Below are 19,270 nucleotides of genomic sequence, written 5' to 3' on the forward strand. Positions count from 1 at the left end.
CATGCCAGTCTCTCACCTGTAGAGTCCTGCCTGTGAATGCCCCTTCAAGTCCTATGTGAAAGGAACCAAAAGTCATTTTCTTCCTTCCCATAGCGACCCTCTGCGAATAGTCCACTCTGCACTCACTAGTGGCCTCCAGTTCCTCAGGACTCCTCCCCAAAACAAAACCAATGCCTATGCGCAAACGTTTATTATGTGGAGAACAATGCATATATTGATGTATCCACCAAGTGGCAAATGAACGTATCTGCTGAGAAAGATGCACTTTGCTACTTTTCATCTGTCACTCCAGAAAAGATACCAGACAGATCCTCAATGCCATCGGCTGTCATCACCCAGAAACGATACCTGACGGCTCCTTAAACCCATCAGCATCTATATGCATGAGAGTCTTCCCAGCAACTTGGAAATGAGCCAAGAGTGGAGTGATGTTAATGAAGGGTAAAGGTTAGCGTGGGGGGTCTTCTCATGAGCTCAGGGAGAGGTTTCATTGGTTTCGTAAGGAGATGTTCAAACTCTCAGCAAATGCCTCGTGTCCATGAGCCCAGATCTGTGTCAACCAGGCTGAATTATGACTAGGCTGCTATATGGATATATGATTCGCGGAAAGGTGCATGTATGCAAACATGGCAGTATGTTTGCGGTGTCGTACAGGGGTCAAAGAGCATTGCAAGGGGTTCTCAATATTTCATAGGGGGCAGTCACATGTATGTGAGATCAAATGCATCAGGATCCATTTTAAGCCTCCTCTTATTCCTGTGGAAGAAATTTCACTAAATGGCTGTACTGTGAGTGCTGGGACTGGGATTTCCACAATTTAGCCCCAGCATTCCCTAGGGAATATTTTCTATGATCCTGGGCAAATCACTATCTTATTGGGTGTAGGAAATTTGCCTTTTCTGAGAGATCATTTCATATTTTTCGGCTTTTGCTGGCTTTATAAATATGTAAGAAGATCAGCAGTAAGTCCCTGTGCTCCTCCGCATATTCAAAATTGATATATTTAACGTGCCTAGAAGTCCCTAGTATATGGCACAAAATATAACCTAGGCCTGGAAGTTAAATGTCACTAATGGACTGTTGCACCTATTGTGCCCTTCACTACAGGGACAGTGCAAGTTTCATGCCTACCACTGTAACCTGACCATAACAGTGTAAAAATTGCAATTGATCCGGTCAAAATAAAGCTTTGGACAAGTCAAAACCCCCCTTTTAAAAATTAAGTAACCTCTATGTAGCTTTGAAGCCCACATGGCTGGCTGCATGATAATTAAAGGAACATGTTGAAATGTAATGTTAGCATGCCTTTACAGTGACTAGTACCCAAAAGCTATTTTCACTGGGGCAGGCCAAGATGTCCTATGTTGAAAACCAGAGCACACATTAAAATCTTAATACTGTATATCCAGAATGGGACCAGCTAGAAAAATATATAAAAAAAACTTTTTTTTTAATAGTAATTAATGCAATTGAATTGTGAAGTCAGATTTTTAATAAATATCATAGAAAAGTAACATTTATTAAGTTATATTTTTCCTGTCTGAAATTTCTGGAGGTTCATTTGCACTGGATGTCTGGTTTTTTCCTGCCAATAATTAGCCTTGAATTGTTTGCAGATAAGTGTGAATTGCCAACGAAGAGGAGACAAACAACTGAATTGAATAGGAGCAGAGGACTCCTCGGAGCGCCACAAAATATGCAAGGTGGGGTCTGTGGGAATCTTTTTGGACACTACAGTGTCAAATCCTGCTGGACTGTCAAATCCTTGCCAGTTCTGCTAGGTTCACATATAACTCTTGGGGCACAGTTCTCCAGGACAATTTGTGTGGCTCCGCTGTCTGGTTACTGAAGGATCCAGCTTTTGTGCCATGGCTTGCTTTTCGTTTCCATTTCAGGTCTAGTGTTAACTTAGACCCCGTTTTTAATAGTGCTATGTATATATTTTTGTTCTATTATGAAAATGCCTCTTACACACATTTCTTCCTGATAGGTATTGACGCCTGGTAATCTGCTCAGTTAGTTCCAGAGTTGCACATGTTCAGAACATGCAGCATTGTTTTATTTTCTATGTTCACAAAGAGAGGACTCTTCTACTTTAGTGTAATTAAAACGCTGTCCTGCACCTTTGACTCGGTTTGATTAGCTTGCAGCTTTACTATGAAAAACTTGTACATGCTTAAGTCGGTGAGAGGTGCACTTCTGCCGAAATCATCACAGAATGCTGCAGGAATATGCAGACCCGCTGTCTCCGACCTTCATTCTGGGAAGGAAGATAGCGGTTTCCTCGAAGATGCATCTGAGGATGCACTTTCCTGGCTTTCTGAGATACAAAATCAAGGTATGGTGTTAGTCCATTCCAACAGGCCGTGCAGATGGGTACTCCAGAGTGCAGCAGGGAGTGCAGCAGTGAGCAGCGAATGCTAAATGAAAAACGGGAGACACGAGGAGAGAGAAGCGGCGGTTCCAGCGGTCCAGCGGCGTCCCTGTGGGGGACAGGGGACAGGGGAATTTGGAATTAACCGCAGCCGACTGAGCCAACTGAGTGGCGAGTGCCGAGCCCCCGAGCTGCTGACCTGGTGAACCCCTGCATGCCGCACATCGCTCATCGCTCACCTGCCGCCCGCACACCAGCCGCCCACTTGCCAAAGGTTTACGGCTGCCACATCTTTACGGGGGCACCGGGGACACAGCGAGGGTGCGGCGAGCAGCGAGCCTGGGACCTGAGCCTGGGACCGGGACGGAACTCGGACTTGGACGGGAAGCAGGAGGAGCGGTCAGTGAGAGCAGGGAGCAGTTGGGCAGGAGCCGCGGTCAGTGAACTAGTGAACTAGCGAACTAGCGAACCAGCGGCCCGCCCCACCTCCCCTGGCCACCACAGGAGCACGGAGGCAGTGGGGGGCAGTGGCTGAACCAGAGGCCAGAGCCCGTTAAAGAGCACGAGTTGCAGAGCCCCAGCAAGGAGATCAACACAGACCAGCACAGCTTAATGCAAGCAAGGAAAGGCACGGAGCCACACAAACTGACACACAAAACTGACAACGAGCAAGTTTCGGAAAAATGTTTGGGGAGTAGTTGATGTGGGGGGCGTTGTGAGGGGCTCTGACTCAGACCAGGGTACTCCAGATACGCTCTTTTTAACATGGAGGCTTGCAATAGAAAGGAATAATATTAACAATGTTTGAAAAATTACCACGATTGAATAGCTTGTATTTTTCTCTATTCTAATAATGCTCATTGCAATAATAGGTCTCATCTTTCTTACAATTGCAGTTCATATTTTATTTGCAGATTAGAGCTTTTCGACCTCCTCTCGTGGGGCGAGTTGCTACATGGAACTGCTGCTGCACTGTTTCACTGAATTTGGTTTTTTTAAAGTAGGGAATTGTTGTATTAGTTATGCCTTATTCCCCTGAATATTGTAATTTGAGAACATGTACTGTTTTAAATGCAAATAAATATATATTTTTTTAAAGATTAGAGCTTTTCAATAAATGTTTGAAAAGGCAATATGGTATCTTTTCTTTGTGACACTTTGGGCATGCATGAGTGACAAACGAAAGAGTTAGATCTGTTTCCATGTTTCTTTTGGAATCGGAGTCTCATGTTCTAGGTTACTGAAAACATCCATATCTCTGGAAGTTTAGGCGTTTGGATGTGGTACTGTGAGCTAGCAAAACAGACTAGCATTTACTGATTATATAGGAAGACGCAGTCTCTGTATTATGAAGTTGTGATGTTCTTATACACAGGATTACCATAATACAATCCCTAAACACCCCCCCCCCCCCCCCCCGGCCCTCGGAGCCCAAGTTTAGTGTGACCGAATACTTTTGCCATCTTGAAAATACCCTAAGTGGAAAGGATTGGCCCTTCAAACTTATACCCCATTGGTTAGGGGATGCGCGATTCACACCCACCAGCAGCTGGTTCCAGCCATACATGTGACACCTCCTCAGTTACAGACACTTTCTGGAACTTCGGAAAATCTGAAGAGGACTAGATCGGCAGTCTGTGACCCAAGAGGAGCCCTGAAGGACTAGACCTGCTCCCTCTTGTACCCTCTTGGACTTCAAGGGTCAGTTGGCTGAATTCATATCTCACTAAGGAGAGATATCAAATTGCAAGAGGCCTTTTTCTGGAAGTTCCCAGCTGAACCATGGTAACTGGATCTGGACTGGACCCTACTACCTTACTGTTGGCCTTCACTTGACAACCTGTGAGTCTTAAAAGTGCCTCAACTGGGGTCCTGGGAAAGCTTAGACAAATAATCCTGTGGCTGATTGGGTCTTAAAAGATTAAATCAGAAGGTAAAACCTTTGACCGGGATGAAACTTTATTGGAGTATCTGACCATCACTATATCGCGGTGAGCCTCAAATTGCGCTTAGGTCTCAGTCTACTACGACCATTGACTATCATTAGCGAGTTGAGCTCTTTGGCGCTATTTCTACTTAAACCTTAAAAAAATTCTGCTGGATTTTTGTCATATTATTAAATTTCACTTAATTTTTCTAATTCTGTTTGGTGGAATTGCCTAAAATAAAGTCAGTCTACTCAGTGCCATAGCTACCAGGGGGTTGAACTCACGTTAATTTAGTGACTATGAGGGTTCACCCTGACAAGGGCTGTGATTATTCCTTGAAAAAGAGTAGTCACCCACTACAAATAATCCAACTTCTTACATTGGAAATAATTTACCTGATCTGAAAAAAGTTAAGGAGGAACAGAAAAAGGTAAACACTGAACTCATTAGTATATCAAAAAAGGCAGATATTTAAATACTAGCCACCACACCAGGTCTCCCTGTGAGCCTATTGAACTTCAATATGCCTTGAGTGACAAACTACTGCGGTGCATTCTAAAGATGGACACCCAGCATCTAACCTCCAAAGAAGGCTCAAGAAACTGAAAAAACCTTGTTGTAACTGTCCACTCTAGTTCCTGGCTTCATTGTCCAACACTTTCCTTCTGAAAATCTAATTTTCATTGATTTTCTAAGAATCCTTAGCCACAGAGTCAATTTAGTATGTGGTGATAAGATCTATTAGCTCAAGGGCTGCCTACAGAGCTGTGGAAAGAAGCTTGTAATCCCGGGTTACCCACTTTACACATTGTGTAATCCTCGGATAATCACTTTCTTCTTTATTTACTAAAGCTAAGAATGCTTACAAACAGGACAAAAACGAACATAATTAGCAAAATAAAAATTTCGTTCGGCATAGGTATTGTTAAAATAATTATTAAAAGCCTTGTTTGGCAGAAAAATGTCAGATTGCTTACAAAATGTACTATAAATAGGTTTATGGTGTAGTTGTAAAAGCATAAAGGGAAATAGTAGTTTACAAAAGCAAAGGCTTTCTGGTTTATAGTCCTACTGGTTATCATGGGTGACCATCAATTTGGTGAATTAGTTCCTTTGAATGGTGTCGTGCATAAGCATGGTAAGGCAGCACAAAGGAGATTGGGCAGGTAAGGACTCGAGGTCCCTCCCAAAATGTGGTGGTAAAGATGGAAATAATATGGTGCAGAGTTCCAGAAGTTCACAAAACACAGCACCATAGCATAACTGTGTCATTAGATAGTCATGCACATAAAAATGATGCCACTACTCCGCAATACTGGTTTTTCATGAGCAAAGGTTTGGTGGTAATCTGAAATAATATTGTGTGGGGTGAGGGGGTAATAAGGTGACACAAATTTGACGACTGAGAAAGAGCAGGTATGTTCATCTCTCACAACGCTAAAGACGTTTGCCTTATAATTTACTCCTTCCTGAACCATGAGCACTTCGCTTAAACCGATAAACAGGAAGAGCTTTCAGGAAACAAATGACCAGGTGTGCTCTGAATGAGCCTCCAACAACTAAAGTGTAGAAAATGTCTTTGAGAAGTAAATAATTAGCAATCCATGGGGACCTGATAAACAAGTCTACCTCCACAATATTCAAATAGTAATTAGCATGAACTGCATCAACCCTGTTCAGCAACAACAACAAAAACGCCATGTTTCAACATGGCTAAGTAAGACGACGATTTTTCTATCCACACAGAAAAGGTTCAAAAGTTTGTGAATCATTGGAAAGCAGAAATACTTGTATCACTTGCATGTTCTCAACAAGCCAAAAGAAATGGACTACACACATTTACAGCAATGCCTAATTTTAGAAAACATTCCACGTTAGTTAATAATGGTTATCACTCAGAACTCTGATGGTAGTTTAGCACTAAAGTAAGTCTTTGGATGGGCATTAAGTGGTAGACTAAATAGGGGGTCGTGCCACACACTTCTACGTCCAACTCTTCTAGGAATATTACTAAACAAATCTCTACATGGGAATTCATGCAGGAAGGATCATGGGGCAGGCACAGCTGAAGGTGCTCACATCACAAAAACAAACACAAAGCTTACACCTCCCGAGGGGCAGGCTCCTCTCGTTCAGTCCTGCTATCATGCGACCTTCCCCCTGCTGGTTCCGGAGAGGAAATCAATGAAATCTCATCTCTACCAGTGCTGTTTTCAGGAGGGCTGGTGGGCCTGGTATCCTCTTTCCTTTGCAGCAGGAGGTAACAAGAAGGGATATGTCAGAATGTGGGAAGAGAGATGCCTAGCAGTGAATCATTGATGGCAGTTCAGTGTTTTGTCAGGAAACAGCAAAGTTAGGACCAATGAGTTCTGACCATTTTTAAACTTGGAGAGGTGGGGGCAGGTGTAGTAGTTGGTTCACGCCTACTGTGACATTCCTGGTGCTACCAAACTTTTTGTGTTTAATTTTGGTGCCAGAAGGCAGAAGCACCTCCTTGTTTTCTTCTGGTATCATAATTTGTACCATACTTTTAAGCTACCCGTTTACTAACAGTGCTAGACAGTTTTTAAAACATGATACACATAGGCACGGAGTCTGAGGAGTGTTATTTACTGTGTTATGCTGTATCTGAGTTTTTATATCCTACGATCATGTGAAATAGTTCTCGCCTGCTCAACTTTTCTGCACATGGAAGGGTAAGCATCCAAAGGGAGTAAATCGGCTATACAATTGGAGTGCCTTAGTGTTCGATGCCCTATAAGGCAGAAATACATTTTCAGACTGTGCGTTTTCCAAGCAGCGCTCCTACAAAGGCCAGATCTTCTCCTCAGTTCTTCTCACCGTCAGACATCTGGCAAAACTTGCCAAATCGAACAAAAATTACCTTTTAGGTCAGGAAGAGACAGATTTCAATGCCCCATAATAAAAAAATGCAATGGCATGAATATGTGTTGAAGATGAGCAAATATGTAAAGTCTAGCAACAATCACCTATTATGGGTATAATGACCATGAATCACACTCCAGAACAGGAGCAGATATGCATTTAAACTTTGATCTGTTCCTCCTACCTCTCTGCAGCTTCAGCTCGCTTCCTGCGCTCTTCGTCTATCAGCATTTGCTCCGCTTCCTTCTTCTCCACCTCCAACTGCTGCACATAAAAGCAGAGCAATGTCAGGAAGGGAACATTACTCCTCAAGTAAAAGTCATCCATTGTCCAACACACCAAACACTCCACACAAGATGGAATAACACAACATGTTGGAAGAACATCTTAAGATGGCAGTCATCCACAAGAACACTTCATCTTCAAAGCAATGATTCTAGCACCTCCTCAAACCCTGGGGAATCCTCAACTTGCATACTACAACCTCATTCAGCAAACACAATGCAGTCCTAGTCAGCCATTCTCACAGAACAGAAGGTTACTTTGTACCGTAAACACTACATGCGTTTACAATTCAACTCCACTGTCTTGATTGATCCAGACATTTAATCTAAACCTACTTCTTAGGTAAATTAAATCTGCAGCTATGGGAGCTTATTTCAAAACCTTTCGAATAATAGGACTATATTCCAGTAGTTCCAAAAACAGGAAAAGGGAGAGAGAAACAGAGATTTTCAGCTTCCCGAGCCAGTACTTAAATAATCAAAAAGAATTAATCACTTAGGTAGTTTGCCAGAGTCTCTTGGAAATTTTCTGACGAGGACCCTCAGTCACACTGTCACGGCAGCTGTATATCTGGGTTCTCTGCTTATTTGATTAAGTGGGATGAATCATCATAGGGTCTTGGCACCTGTGTGACCCGTTCTCCAGGTGTTCATCATCCTTCACTAGGAGGGAGACTGTCTGGTGTGCGACAGTTGTGAGTGGGAAGAGTGTTGGAATAATACAAAAATATTGAAAATATCTTCTCTCTTGTGTAGTTTGTTTTTATTTTCACTGGGGAGGGATAAGGTTAAAAAAGGGGGTGGTGCTTTATTGGATAATTATAGGTCCAAAGCACCTGGTGAGTGGCCAGTCGACATGTTTCAGTCTGTGTCGCCCAAAAGGGTCGGAAGCCTTTCTTCAGGACCAAGGGATCCAGCCGTCTCAAATGTTGAGGGGCGGTGTATGTAGTAGTGACAGGAAGAGGACTTGTGCTAAAGTGTGCTAGAACAATTTAGACACAAAGTTCCATATTAACGACCCTGGAGTCTTCTTTAAAAAGTTTAAACATAACAGAGACCCATGTTCCAAGTAATTTTGAGTGAGAGGCATTAATACAGCACAGAACACAATTTGTGTAGTATGAAAATGTCAACATTTTTTAGCACTGCTTCGGTTCGCAGTTCCAAATAATCGATGTTTCCTAATAATGAGTCTAAAGCCCTTAAGCCCTTCAGTGGGTGTTCAAATTATTTTATTCTGTCAGCATACTGTACATTCTATCCAACACTTTGGTCATTTCGACATCACAGACACAGTGATACGGAAGACAAAATATTACAGAGGACTTCATCAGTGCCCTTATTTTGAGAAGAGTAGCTTGATTGGAGGGCATTTCGCTAGGTAGACACAAGAGAGACTTGTTTGATCGATAAAATATGGATTGGTGATACCTATGGACAAATTAAATTGTTACTGATTACGAATTCGAGGAAATAGGATTTATGAAGCAATATTAGAATAGCCCTGATGAAGTCATAAATGACGAAACACGTGACATATGCTGACAGAACAAAAAAAGAATTAGAACACCAACTACTACTGGACTGCAATTATTAACAACTGGTGCAAGGAGTGCTCGAGTGGTTTGGACTCATTTAGGGGAAGACTACTTTTTTTTGGGGGGGTATGGTAGCCACTCTTCCCCCCCCTTGAAGTACAAAGAACTTTGATGTAAAAGAATTCGGGAACTGGACATGACAAGTGTGAACCCCCAATTCCATAGCTACCCCTCGTGGATTAACTGAGGTTTCCTAGTATAGTGAACTCTGCTCTTTAGTGAACACACATTGCTATGTGAATCAAGTTTGAATGGTCCCACTCTTCATCAATGAAACACAGCAGCACTCAAATGGAAAAGTGAGTTTATTTATTGATCAATGTAGGTATGAATGATCCTCGCCTGAAGAGGACCTTACTCAACTACCACCACAAGCCGAAAGAACTGTTGACTATTATCTCTTTGAAAAAGCTGATGCATGCCATTCATAATATTAATGTGTGAATAAGTATTGCATAATTATAAGTGCCAACCACTTTGTTCTGTTTTGTTTACTGCTAACACTGGAGTGATTGACCCATGATTGTTGTTAATCTTTGATCTCACCTTAGATAGTCTGGTATATCAGTCTCGTCCATGATCTTTGAGAATACATGAACAAGTCTTATTGTTGAAGTTCACGTAACTTCTTTTAGAAAAAACTCCTCAAATGTATGATCAGAGTGATGACTACTTCCCTTGAGGGATAGAGTTGCATGGCTATCCCAATTTATTTTTAAATAAAACAGATACATAGTTTAGTCTCCTACGCAAGAGGTTAGACTTACATGTACCTAGACAATTATTGATAATTATTAAGAGGGAAAATTCATGGAATATTGAAGACTACATTTCCCTGAATGAAAAAATAATATTCCTTTTTGAAAGTATTTTCTCTCCTTTATGGTTTCCATTATTTAACGCAGCAGAGGGTCTAGTTGTTAGGCCTCTGTGCAGATGACAATCCTACCTGCAACTGTCTTATAACCTTACCTTCAAGCAAGAGGCAAAGAGCAAGACGAAATATATTGTACCATGTTCAGAGAGGAGGTCAATAAAATTCACTCCAGCACAGTACAACATTGTGCCTTTCAGGTGACAAACACCTAGTGAGCTGTACAGGCAGGCTGTGCATTACGCCAACATTGTGTGAAAGGGAAGTTCAAGTTAAGGTCTGCTGTGCAGGCAGGCATGCTTTTGTTGCCGCTCTAGTGGTCATAATATAACTCATGAGTAGAGGTGAGTGAGCCAACAAATTAACAAGGGGAGTTGAGCCAATGGTAGGTTCTGGCTCTATGAGCCCTTGCACAAGTGCAGTCTTGAAAATATATGGTAACATGCAACAAATATCATGTTAGAATATGATAGGGCATATTTTGGACCTCCTGGAGGTGAGCTCTTATAGGCCATTATTAATGTTGAACATTGATTATAAGGTCCTGAGTAAGCAGTTAGCGAATCACAGCTACCGATGACCCAGACATTGGTGAACACCGACCAATGTTTTTCTGTTGTTTTTTGGGGTGGGAGTTTTATATAGCGCTTACAAGACCCGAAGGGTATCATGTTCTTTTACAGCAGCATACATGAACAGAAACATAGACAGAGTACATCGACTAGTATCTAGAGTACTGGAGGTCACATAGATCAGGGTCATTGGCCAGATGCAAAGAGATGACGGTTGAGGAGAAATTCTTTTAGTTGTCTCGAAGATCGTGAAGGAGGGATTAGTCCTGATGTGGGTAGGGAGAGAGTTTCAGATTTTTGTGGCATTCCCAGAGAAAGAGCGGGAGAGGACTTTTTGTTTATGTCTTTTTGGGGTGGATTAAGAGGAGTGAGTTGGAGCTTCTTCGGTTTCTGGATTGTCCTGCTTTTGTGAGTTAGGCTGCGAGGTAGTACGGTTTGCCTGTGTGTAGGGCTTTATGTGCGAGACAGACAGTTTTGAAAGTGCAGCGAGCTTCGATGGGAAGCCATTTTAGTTCCTGTAATGCAGGGGTGAAGTGGTCGAATTTCTTGGTTCCAGTGACCATTCTTGCTGCTACGGTCAGGGTAGATCTCATGGGGGCAATGTGTGTTTTAGCTGTTCCCGTTAGTGTGGCATTACCATAGACCAGTCTGGAGAGAACTAGAGATTGGGTTGCAATGTTTAGGTCATTGGGGGTATGAAAGGTTTGATTTTGTTGACGAATTTTAGGTTGTAGAGGGCGTTTTTTGCTGAGGACTTTAAGTGGGAGCTCATGTTGAGACTTGGGTCTAGAGAAATCCCTAGGGATTTGGCTGAGATTGCTGGAGTAAGTATGCAGATTAGAGAGTCATGCTTCATCCATTCTTGGATTTGAGGGGGTTATTCGTGATTGAAGAAAACAAGGATTTCGTTTTTTTCTTGGTTTAGCTTGAGGTGATGGAGTGATAGCCAATTTTCAACTTTTGATAGTGTGGAGTTTAGTCGGAGGATGTGATTGTGGGAAGAGATCTCGAGGTATAGCTGGGTGTTGTCGGCATAGAGGTGGTTGTCGATGTTTGCTCGTTTTAGAATGGTAGTGAACGGTTCCTTGTAAATGTTGTGTGGGGGAGAGGACTGAGCCTTGGGGGACACCTCGAGTTGAGGGAGAGTTGTCGGATATCAAATTTTTGAATTTGATGAATTGGGAGCGGTTATGTAGAAATGAGGAAAACCATTTTAGGGCATTACCATCTGCTCCGATTCGTTTTTGTAGGGCGCCTAAGAGTAGCTTGTAGTCTACCGTATCAAAGGCAGCTGATAGGTCGAAGAGGACAAGTAGGCAACATCTGTTTGAGTCAAGAGAGTAATGAATGTCATCGGTTATGTTCAGTATGGCAGTTTCTGTTGTGCATCCCTTTCTGAATCCGGATTAGTGAGAGTCAAGTAGGTTATTGGATTCCAGGTGTTGGTTCAGTTGGGCGAGAACACATTTCTCCAGAATTTTGGCTAGGAAAGGAAGGTTGGTGATGGGACTGAAGTTTTTGAGGTCATCCGGGTCAGCATCTGTTTTTTTGTTTTTTTAGAAGGGGGGGTGACTTGGCATTGTTTGAGGCAGTCGGGCATCAGTCCGTAGTTTAGGGGGCTGTTGATGATCTTTGTCCACAGTGGGGTTAGGGTGAGGTTAAGGTCCTTAGTCAGGGAGGCGGGTAGAGGGTCAGCAAAGTGGTTGGAGGGTTTGGAGTTGGTAATCACATTGGAGATGTCCTGTTCGGAGAGAGGTTTGAAGTCTTTCCAACACTTGGGGAAGATGGGGGTTTAGGGTGAAAGTTTATTTTGGTGGTTGACAGAGGAAGGGTCTCGTCTTCTGGGAGTATGTCATAAGTAGGGCTCCCGTTTAAGTTTTTACGGATTTTTACATATAAATACAGACGGAAAACAAGTTTTCCTTTATCTGTATTTATATATAAAAACAGGGAAATACTAGTATATTTTGCTCTGCTGCCGTCTGGTGTCTCCCCTTCCTTAGAGGTTTAAGAGGTGACAGCTTCCTGTGTGCACACAGAGCTGCCAGCCGCACCGGAGTACTTCACAGGTCTTTGAAAGACCATTTATTTGTTAATGAGGCTGCTTTGTTATTTCACCCCTTTAAGAGCCCCTGTCAGAGTCAGATTAGAACGGACTCTGCTCGCTGATGGAATTAGCAGATCTGGAAAGCAGCAGCAGCTGCCTCTTGGGATGCAGAGCCGGTGCTGGACAGGTGGATATCAAAAGTGCGCCCCCTCCCCGCTTTCTAGACAGCAAGCTACAACTGTTCTTCCCATCTCGTAGTCCCTCTACAGCTGATCACTTTCACACTCGTGTGGGTACATCAGCTACCATGTTCTCTGGTGTGATAGCCGTGAGATCAGCAGTCACTGGCTTGTGTGTAATGTGACTGCAATCAATATGTGACTAGCTCTACTAGGACTCGTTTTGTGAGGTACACGGATTAGCAATGTAAATAATATGACGTCCCGGTACTACACTACACACCTTGTGGAAAGCAGAAACCCTTTGTATAAGTAGGTGTGTGATTTGAGAGTGATGGACTAGCTGGAAAGAGATCCACTGGGGAATCGAAATCATAGACATTCCACAGGTTATGATGGGCACTGGGAAAAATGATTTGTTGGCTGGTTCAACAGGATTGCCCTGTCAATATGATACGTGAGGGGAACCCTCGAGGGAAAATGGAAGTGGTGAAGCAAGGGGTGGTGGATGAGGGAGCATTGGAGGAGGTAGAAGAGGAGAGAGACGTCGAGGCTCAATGTTTCTTGAGCTTGTGAACTGGGAGACACTATTTTGTTCTAAATTTTACACAACGTTCTGTATGTGGAAAATCACTTAAATAAATTGTGTTTTAACAATTAACTATGTACATCACACACCGTGCCATTTTATTTTTTAAACGCTTTCATAATATCTTGAAATGTTTGTTGCATTCCAACAGGCAGGCTGCATGAAGCGAAATTAAATGTTTCATTAAACAACAAAGAGTGCATGTGCATTAAATAATTACTAATTATTCTAAAGCGTGTCACGCTTGATGTGCACTGTGTACGCCAACCTGCAGTGCCAGGAGTGTATTAAACAAAAACCTAATTATCACACTGAACACAGCTCTGCACATTTGTTTCATGGGAATTCAAGTCAATAGGCTTAAATCTTTTAAACAGGAACAAAGAGTGGGGGTTAGGTTCTACCCAACAGCAATCTTCCTTTCTCCCCAAGCAGGAATCTAATGACCCAACATGACCTGTGTCCTGCCTGCCTCCAGGCCTTCGACAGAGATCATAGATTAGGGCTTATTTACAAGCTCCTTACGTTGCATTGTCAATTTAAATAAATTTGGAAAAATACTAGCTGTAGCGTCATCTTTTGCTTGTGGCAAAAATAAATGTGGATAAATACAGAAAAAATGTCCGAAAAATAAATATGGATAAATACAGACGGAAATGGCGAAAAAATAAATACCATAAAACCAGGAGCCCTAGTCATAAGCTGGGGTTTAGTTAGGTTTGGTTGTGGGTGAGGATTTGCTGTGTTGGGATTGAGGGCCCCGGTCAAGGGAGAGCTCGATATTGGTGATTTTGACACTGAAGAATTTGGCCAGGTTTTTACACTGAAGTTTGGAAGCAGGGGGGTTTGCTTTGGTGGGCTTGGAGGTCTGTTTCTGGATGATGTTGAAAAGTTCTTTGGGGTGGTTTTTAGCTTTATCTAGTGCACTTCGGAAGAAGGAGGATTTTTCCTTGATGATGTGTTTTCCCTAATTGCTGCGTTCTTTTCTGAGCTGGGAGAGGTTGGTTGTGGATGGGTTCCCTCTCCAGAGTCTCTCAGCGGCTCTTAAATTTCTTCTTTCGGAGTTGAGGTCTTTGTTGAACCAGGCTCTGGAGGGGGTGTCTCTGACCCTTTTCAGTTTCAGGGGGGCTAGTTGGTCAAGAGCATTTGTCATTGTCCTGTTGTACAGTGTTGTGTGCTCGATGTGTTGAGGTTGTATGTGGTGGGAGGGAGAAGTGAAGTTATGGTTTCTTCGAGGACAGGGAGGGGATGGCATTGAGGTTTCTGCTCCTTTGATGGGTAATTTGAGTTTTGGCTGGGTGACTAGCAGTTTGTTTGATGTTGACTATAATGATGTAATGGTATGACCTGCCGATTGGGAGGATGTTATTGATGGTTATTGTGTTTTTGGCTATGATTGCATCAAGGGTAGAACTCTTGTTGTGGGTTTGACCCTTGCAGTGTTGGGTGAGCTCAATTGTGAGAAGAAGTTCATTTAGTGACTGAATGACAGTGTCCTTTTCGTTATTCCAGGGGAGGTTGAAGTCACCCAGAATGATGTTTCGGGGTTGTCTAGGGAGCTGTGTGTGAGTAGGTCTGATATTTGTTCTCCGTGTGCAGAAGAGTTTCCTGGGGGGTGGTAGATGAGATGGTATTTTGTTACTTTGTTGTTTTGACGTGTTAGGATGTGTGTTTCAAGGTATACGAAGGTGGAAAAGGAGTGGGTTTTGATTTCAACTAGATTGATGTTGTTCTTATGGATGATGGCGATGCCACCACCTCGTTGGTCAATTCTGTCTTTTTTGATGATGGAGAAACCAATGGGGGACTAGAAGGTCAAGGAGCGGATTGGAAGTTTCATTGAGCCAGGTTTCAGTGACGAACGCGATGTCAATGTCCTGATTCAGTAAGGCATCAGCCAGCTCTATTACATGCTTGACTGCGGATCTGCAGTTTATAAGCATGCAGTTTGTCTTGCCACTGTTGAAGAGGTTTAGGGAGGAGCTTGAGGAATGGTTGAGCGTTGGGGAGGAAGTCTTGTGGATCTAAGTTGTTTGTTTGTTCTACCTATCCCGGTGATTGCCTGTATGTTGGAAGAAGGGGTTTGGGTAGTTGTGGGGTCCTAGGTATTAGCGAGGTTCGCTGCCTCTTTCAGACATCTCAGGATTTGCTCTTCTTGGTCTGAGAGATTGGGTTTTTCTGGGGGTGGAGCGCCAGCTGGTCATCTGGTGATTGGGCAGTTGAGGTGGCTCGTTGATGTGTATGAGGGAGGGGAGTATTGGGTGTTGGGCGCGGAGTGGGGGGCTTTTGTGTTGAGAAGGATTGTGTTTGTGCTCTAGAAGTTTGTGTTGATTTGGCTATGGAGAAGGGATAGGTTTTCGGTTATGGTTATGAGGTGCTGTGGGGTCATTGTTAAGAGGGTGTGGAGTTGTGTTTCAATACGTGTGAGGTGTTCAGTTAATTCTGCCATAGACTCTAGGTTTGGAGTAGTAGGAGGGGAGGGGTTGGCGGGGCGATCAGACAGAGTGTAGGTTGGGACAGGAGGGTTGGAGGTTGATAGGGCTAGGGGGAGAGGAGGTGTTGGGGAGAGGTTCAGTTGAGGGTGTAGGTTGGGACACAGGATCGAGGGGAGGTATTATTAGGGGGGTTGGGTCAAATTCGGGTGTGGGTTTGGACAGGTGGGTCGAGGGAGGGTAGGATTTGGGGAAATGCGTCTCCCGATGGGAGGTGGTGGGGGAGGGTTTTGGAGGGAGCGACTCACGTGTATTGGTGTTGTATTGTCTGAGGGTTGGTCGACAGTTAGGCAAGTGTTCTGGTTGACACAGGTAGGGGGATTGGGGTAGATTTATTGGGTGGGGTGAGGGGATGGCTCGGGGAGTGAAATCTTGGGGTGGGAGGTGTGGTTGGGGGGATGGGAGTGGGGGGTAGAGAGGGTTCTGGCATGGGGAAGGGTGGAGGTCTGAGGTGTTTGGTAGTTGAGGGTTTGCATCAGGTTTCATGGGCATTCTGTCTTGGGTTGGGTTCTGGGGGGTGTGTTGGGAAGGAGTGGGGTGGTTGGAGATGAAGTTACGCAGCTTGGAGAAGGCGCGTTCAAATTGGCGCAGGTAAAAGTCGTTGGCTTGGACCATGACTTTGCCATTTAATAATAAAATAAATAATAAAGGGTTTTATAAAGCGCCTGGTGACGCCATCCCGGCGTGTCCCCGCGCTGTGGAGAGAGTAGCAAGAAAGAGGGGCGGACCTAGAGGACCTAGAGGGTATACAGGTAGGTTTTTAAGAGTTTCCTGAAAACTGTTTCCGTCTCAGCTAGTCTGATGTTTATTGGGAGGGAGTTCCAGTTGTTAGCTGCCATGACTCGAAAGGAACGTCCTCCCATTCTGGCCTTTTTTATCCGGGGGACTTTAAGAAGGCCAGTTCCCAAAGAGCGAAGTGCTCTATTGGGTACATAGGGGATGGCTAGATCCTTCAGGTGTTCAGGGGCTTTCTGAGAGTTTATAAGGAGTGCTTTAAAAAGGTTATGGTGGCGTTGATTCTGAAGGAAGAGGACTTGGAGACAATCAATATTTGGCTGTGGGGGATGTTGGTGGTTTTGGTAATTCGCAGGAGGTTAGCTAGGTTATTTCTCCAATTGGCCTGGTGGGTGGTGTAGAAGATGAGAGCTGTTTTTGTCTAGCCTTTGGAGGGGTTATGGTAGAGGTCAGCTCTGAGTGTTTCAGGGCGTTGCTTGAGTAGTCTGTGTTAAAATATTTTAGCGGCGTTAGCTGAGAGGTTGGATGGGTAGGTGATGGAGAAGGGGTGGGAGCTGTGGGGTTTAAGGTTGGTGGGAAGTACGGGTGGGAGTTAATGGGGAAATCTGATCAGGTCTTAAATTGGTTGACATCATCCTGATTAGGGGTGTAGAGAGGAAGGGGAAGGGTGCGGGTTCTAGGCTGATGGGTAACAGCAGAGATAGGGGCCAACGAGGGGTTGGGTACGGGGTAAACCTAGAGTAGGGGGTCGATTAGGAAAAGGAGGGGAGAGGGGTTTGGGTGGCTTAGGCAGGGTGAGTGACATGGCATTTTCGGGTCTTGGTATGAGCTGGGGAGGGCTGGAGGTGTAGGGGTGTAGTCAAATGGATCAAATGGATCATTTCAGGATGGTTATCCCTTAAAATGAGGCTTTCGAGAAGGCTTGGTCCTAGTAGAGTTTTGGTGGGAAAAAGTAGCCTTGTCTTTGGTATATAAACGATAAAAATATATATATATATATATATATATATATATCTATGTATATATATATATATGTATGTATATATATATATATATATATATATATATATATATATATATATATCTATCTATCTATATCTATATCTATATCTATATATATATCTATATATTCACTGAAAAAACCATAGGTTATAGACCATATATAGTTAGGGATTAGCATTTAAAAAACCTTATTTTACTCGCACAAAACCATTGAAATTCCATATATAGTTAGATGCACTAACTATATATCGCGGACCCGCAATCCACTGCTAATGATGTCACATATTACATCATTCATGACATGGTCAGTGACATCACTGATGACATCACTGATGACATCTCAAATGACATCACTGATGACATCACTGATGACAACACCCAGTGACTGTATGTTTCTGTAAAGTTAAAATATGTCTTACATATTGAAGAATGAGTGGATGTATAAGTGTCTGGATGAAGGATTTAGTAGGTGCATGACTGACTGTATGAGAGAATGATTAAATGTGTCTCACTGAGTGCATGGGTTAGTGATTAAAGTGTCTTAATTTGGCAATCATTATTTATGTTCTTCTGTAAACTGCTGCATGTTTAAATCAGTAGCTATATCAGTAACTATATGGGTTATTGAATGGTTGCCCAAGTATTTGTATGGGAGACTGAGTATGTGTGTGGGTGGCTGGGAGGTGTATAACTCTGTGCATAGATGTGTGAGCAGTTGATTCCCTAGGTGTATGGGTTCAAAAGTGCATGTAGAAACAGCTGTATGGACAGTTGACTGTGTGCATGAGTATATTGGTGAATGAATGGATATCTCAGTTCTACATGTTAAAGTAAGTACATATGTAAAACACACTCCATGTGAGAGTTGACATATATAAATAACTGAACATAAGAGCCAGTGAATGTGAGAGTGGCTGTATGAATCATTGTGAACTTGTATCAAGGATTGTATAAGAGAGTAAATATGTGTTAGTATATGTTTGAATAAGTAAGGTGTGTATAACTGTATAGTTGAGGAAATGGAGGTGGGATTGATTCTTTGCATGACTGACTAGGTGTGTGGGTAACTCCATGGATGTGTGACAGTCTGTGAGTGCCTGTTTACACTGAGTGTATCTAAGGTTATATTAGAGTCTGAAGATGTATTATCACATAAATGATATCATCAGTAATGTAATGAGTAATGTCAAATGAGATGTCAGTGATGTCATCAGTGATGTCATTTGAGATGTCATCAGTGATGTCATCAGTGATGTCATTTGAGATGTCATCAGTGATGTCACTGACCATGTCATGAATGATGTAATATGTGACATCATTAGCAGTGGATTGCGGGTCCGCGATATATAGTTAGTGCATCTAACTATATATGGAATTTCAATGGTTTTGTGCGAGTAAAATAAGGTTTTTTAAATGCTAATCCCTAACTATATATGGTCTATAACCTATGGTTTTTTCAGTGAATTTTCAAGGTTTTGTAAATGCAAATTCCTAACTATATATGGTCTATAACCTATGGTTTTTTCTGTGAATTTCATTGGTTTTTTAAAAGCTAATATCTATAGCTGTAAAATATATTCTTTATTAAGTGACGTATCACGTAGCCCGTGAGACGCCTCATGATGCATCGCATAACCGTGATGTATCGTCTCTGCAGCGCAAACCAAACCCAAAACGTAAGTGCGCCAGAACACGCTTAAAGATATATAT

General features: G+C 42.9%; 1 protein-coding gene across 5 annotated transcripts in view; it reads right to left on the reverse strand.

The window, feature by feature from the left end:
• The window catches only part of CEP164 (centrosomal protein 164), a 459,099-nt gene that overhangs the window by 214,542 nt on the left and 225,287 nt on the right, over nucleotides 1-19,270 (reverse strand). For 3 of the 5 annotated variants that reach the window (XM_086957028.1, XM_086957027.1, XM_086957026.1), the window contains 2 exons: nucleotides 7,373-7,452; nucleotides 6,408-6,548 (listed from right to left, as the gene is read on the reverse strand). In XM_086957028.1, the coding sequence (XP_086813154.1) occupies nucleotides 6,408-6,548; nucleotides 7,373-7,452 (221 nt within the window). The remainder of the gene's footprint in view (nucleotides 1-6,407; nucleotides 6,549-7,372; nucleotides 7,453-19,270) is intronic. The other 2 variants (XM_086957031.1, XM_086957030.1) reach the window with 1 other exon arrangement.

The sequence above is a fragment of the Lissotriton vulgaris genome, chromosome 2_1 (genome assembly GCF_964263255.1).
Source record: "Lissotriton vulgaris chromosome 2_1, aLisVul1.2, whole genome shotgun sequence".
NCBI classification, from domain to species: domain Eukaryota; kingdom Metazoa; phylum Chordata; class Amphibia; order Caudata; family Salamandridae; genus Lissotriton; species Lissotriton vulgaris.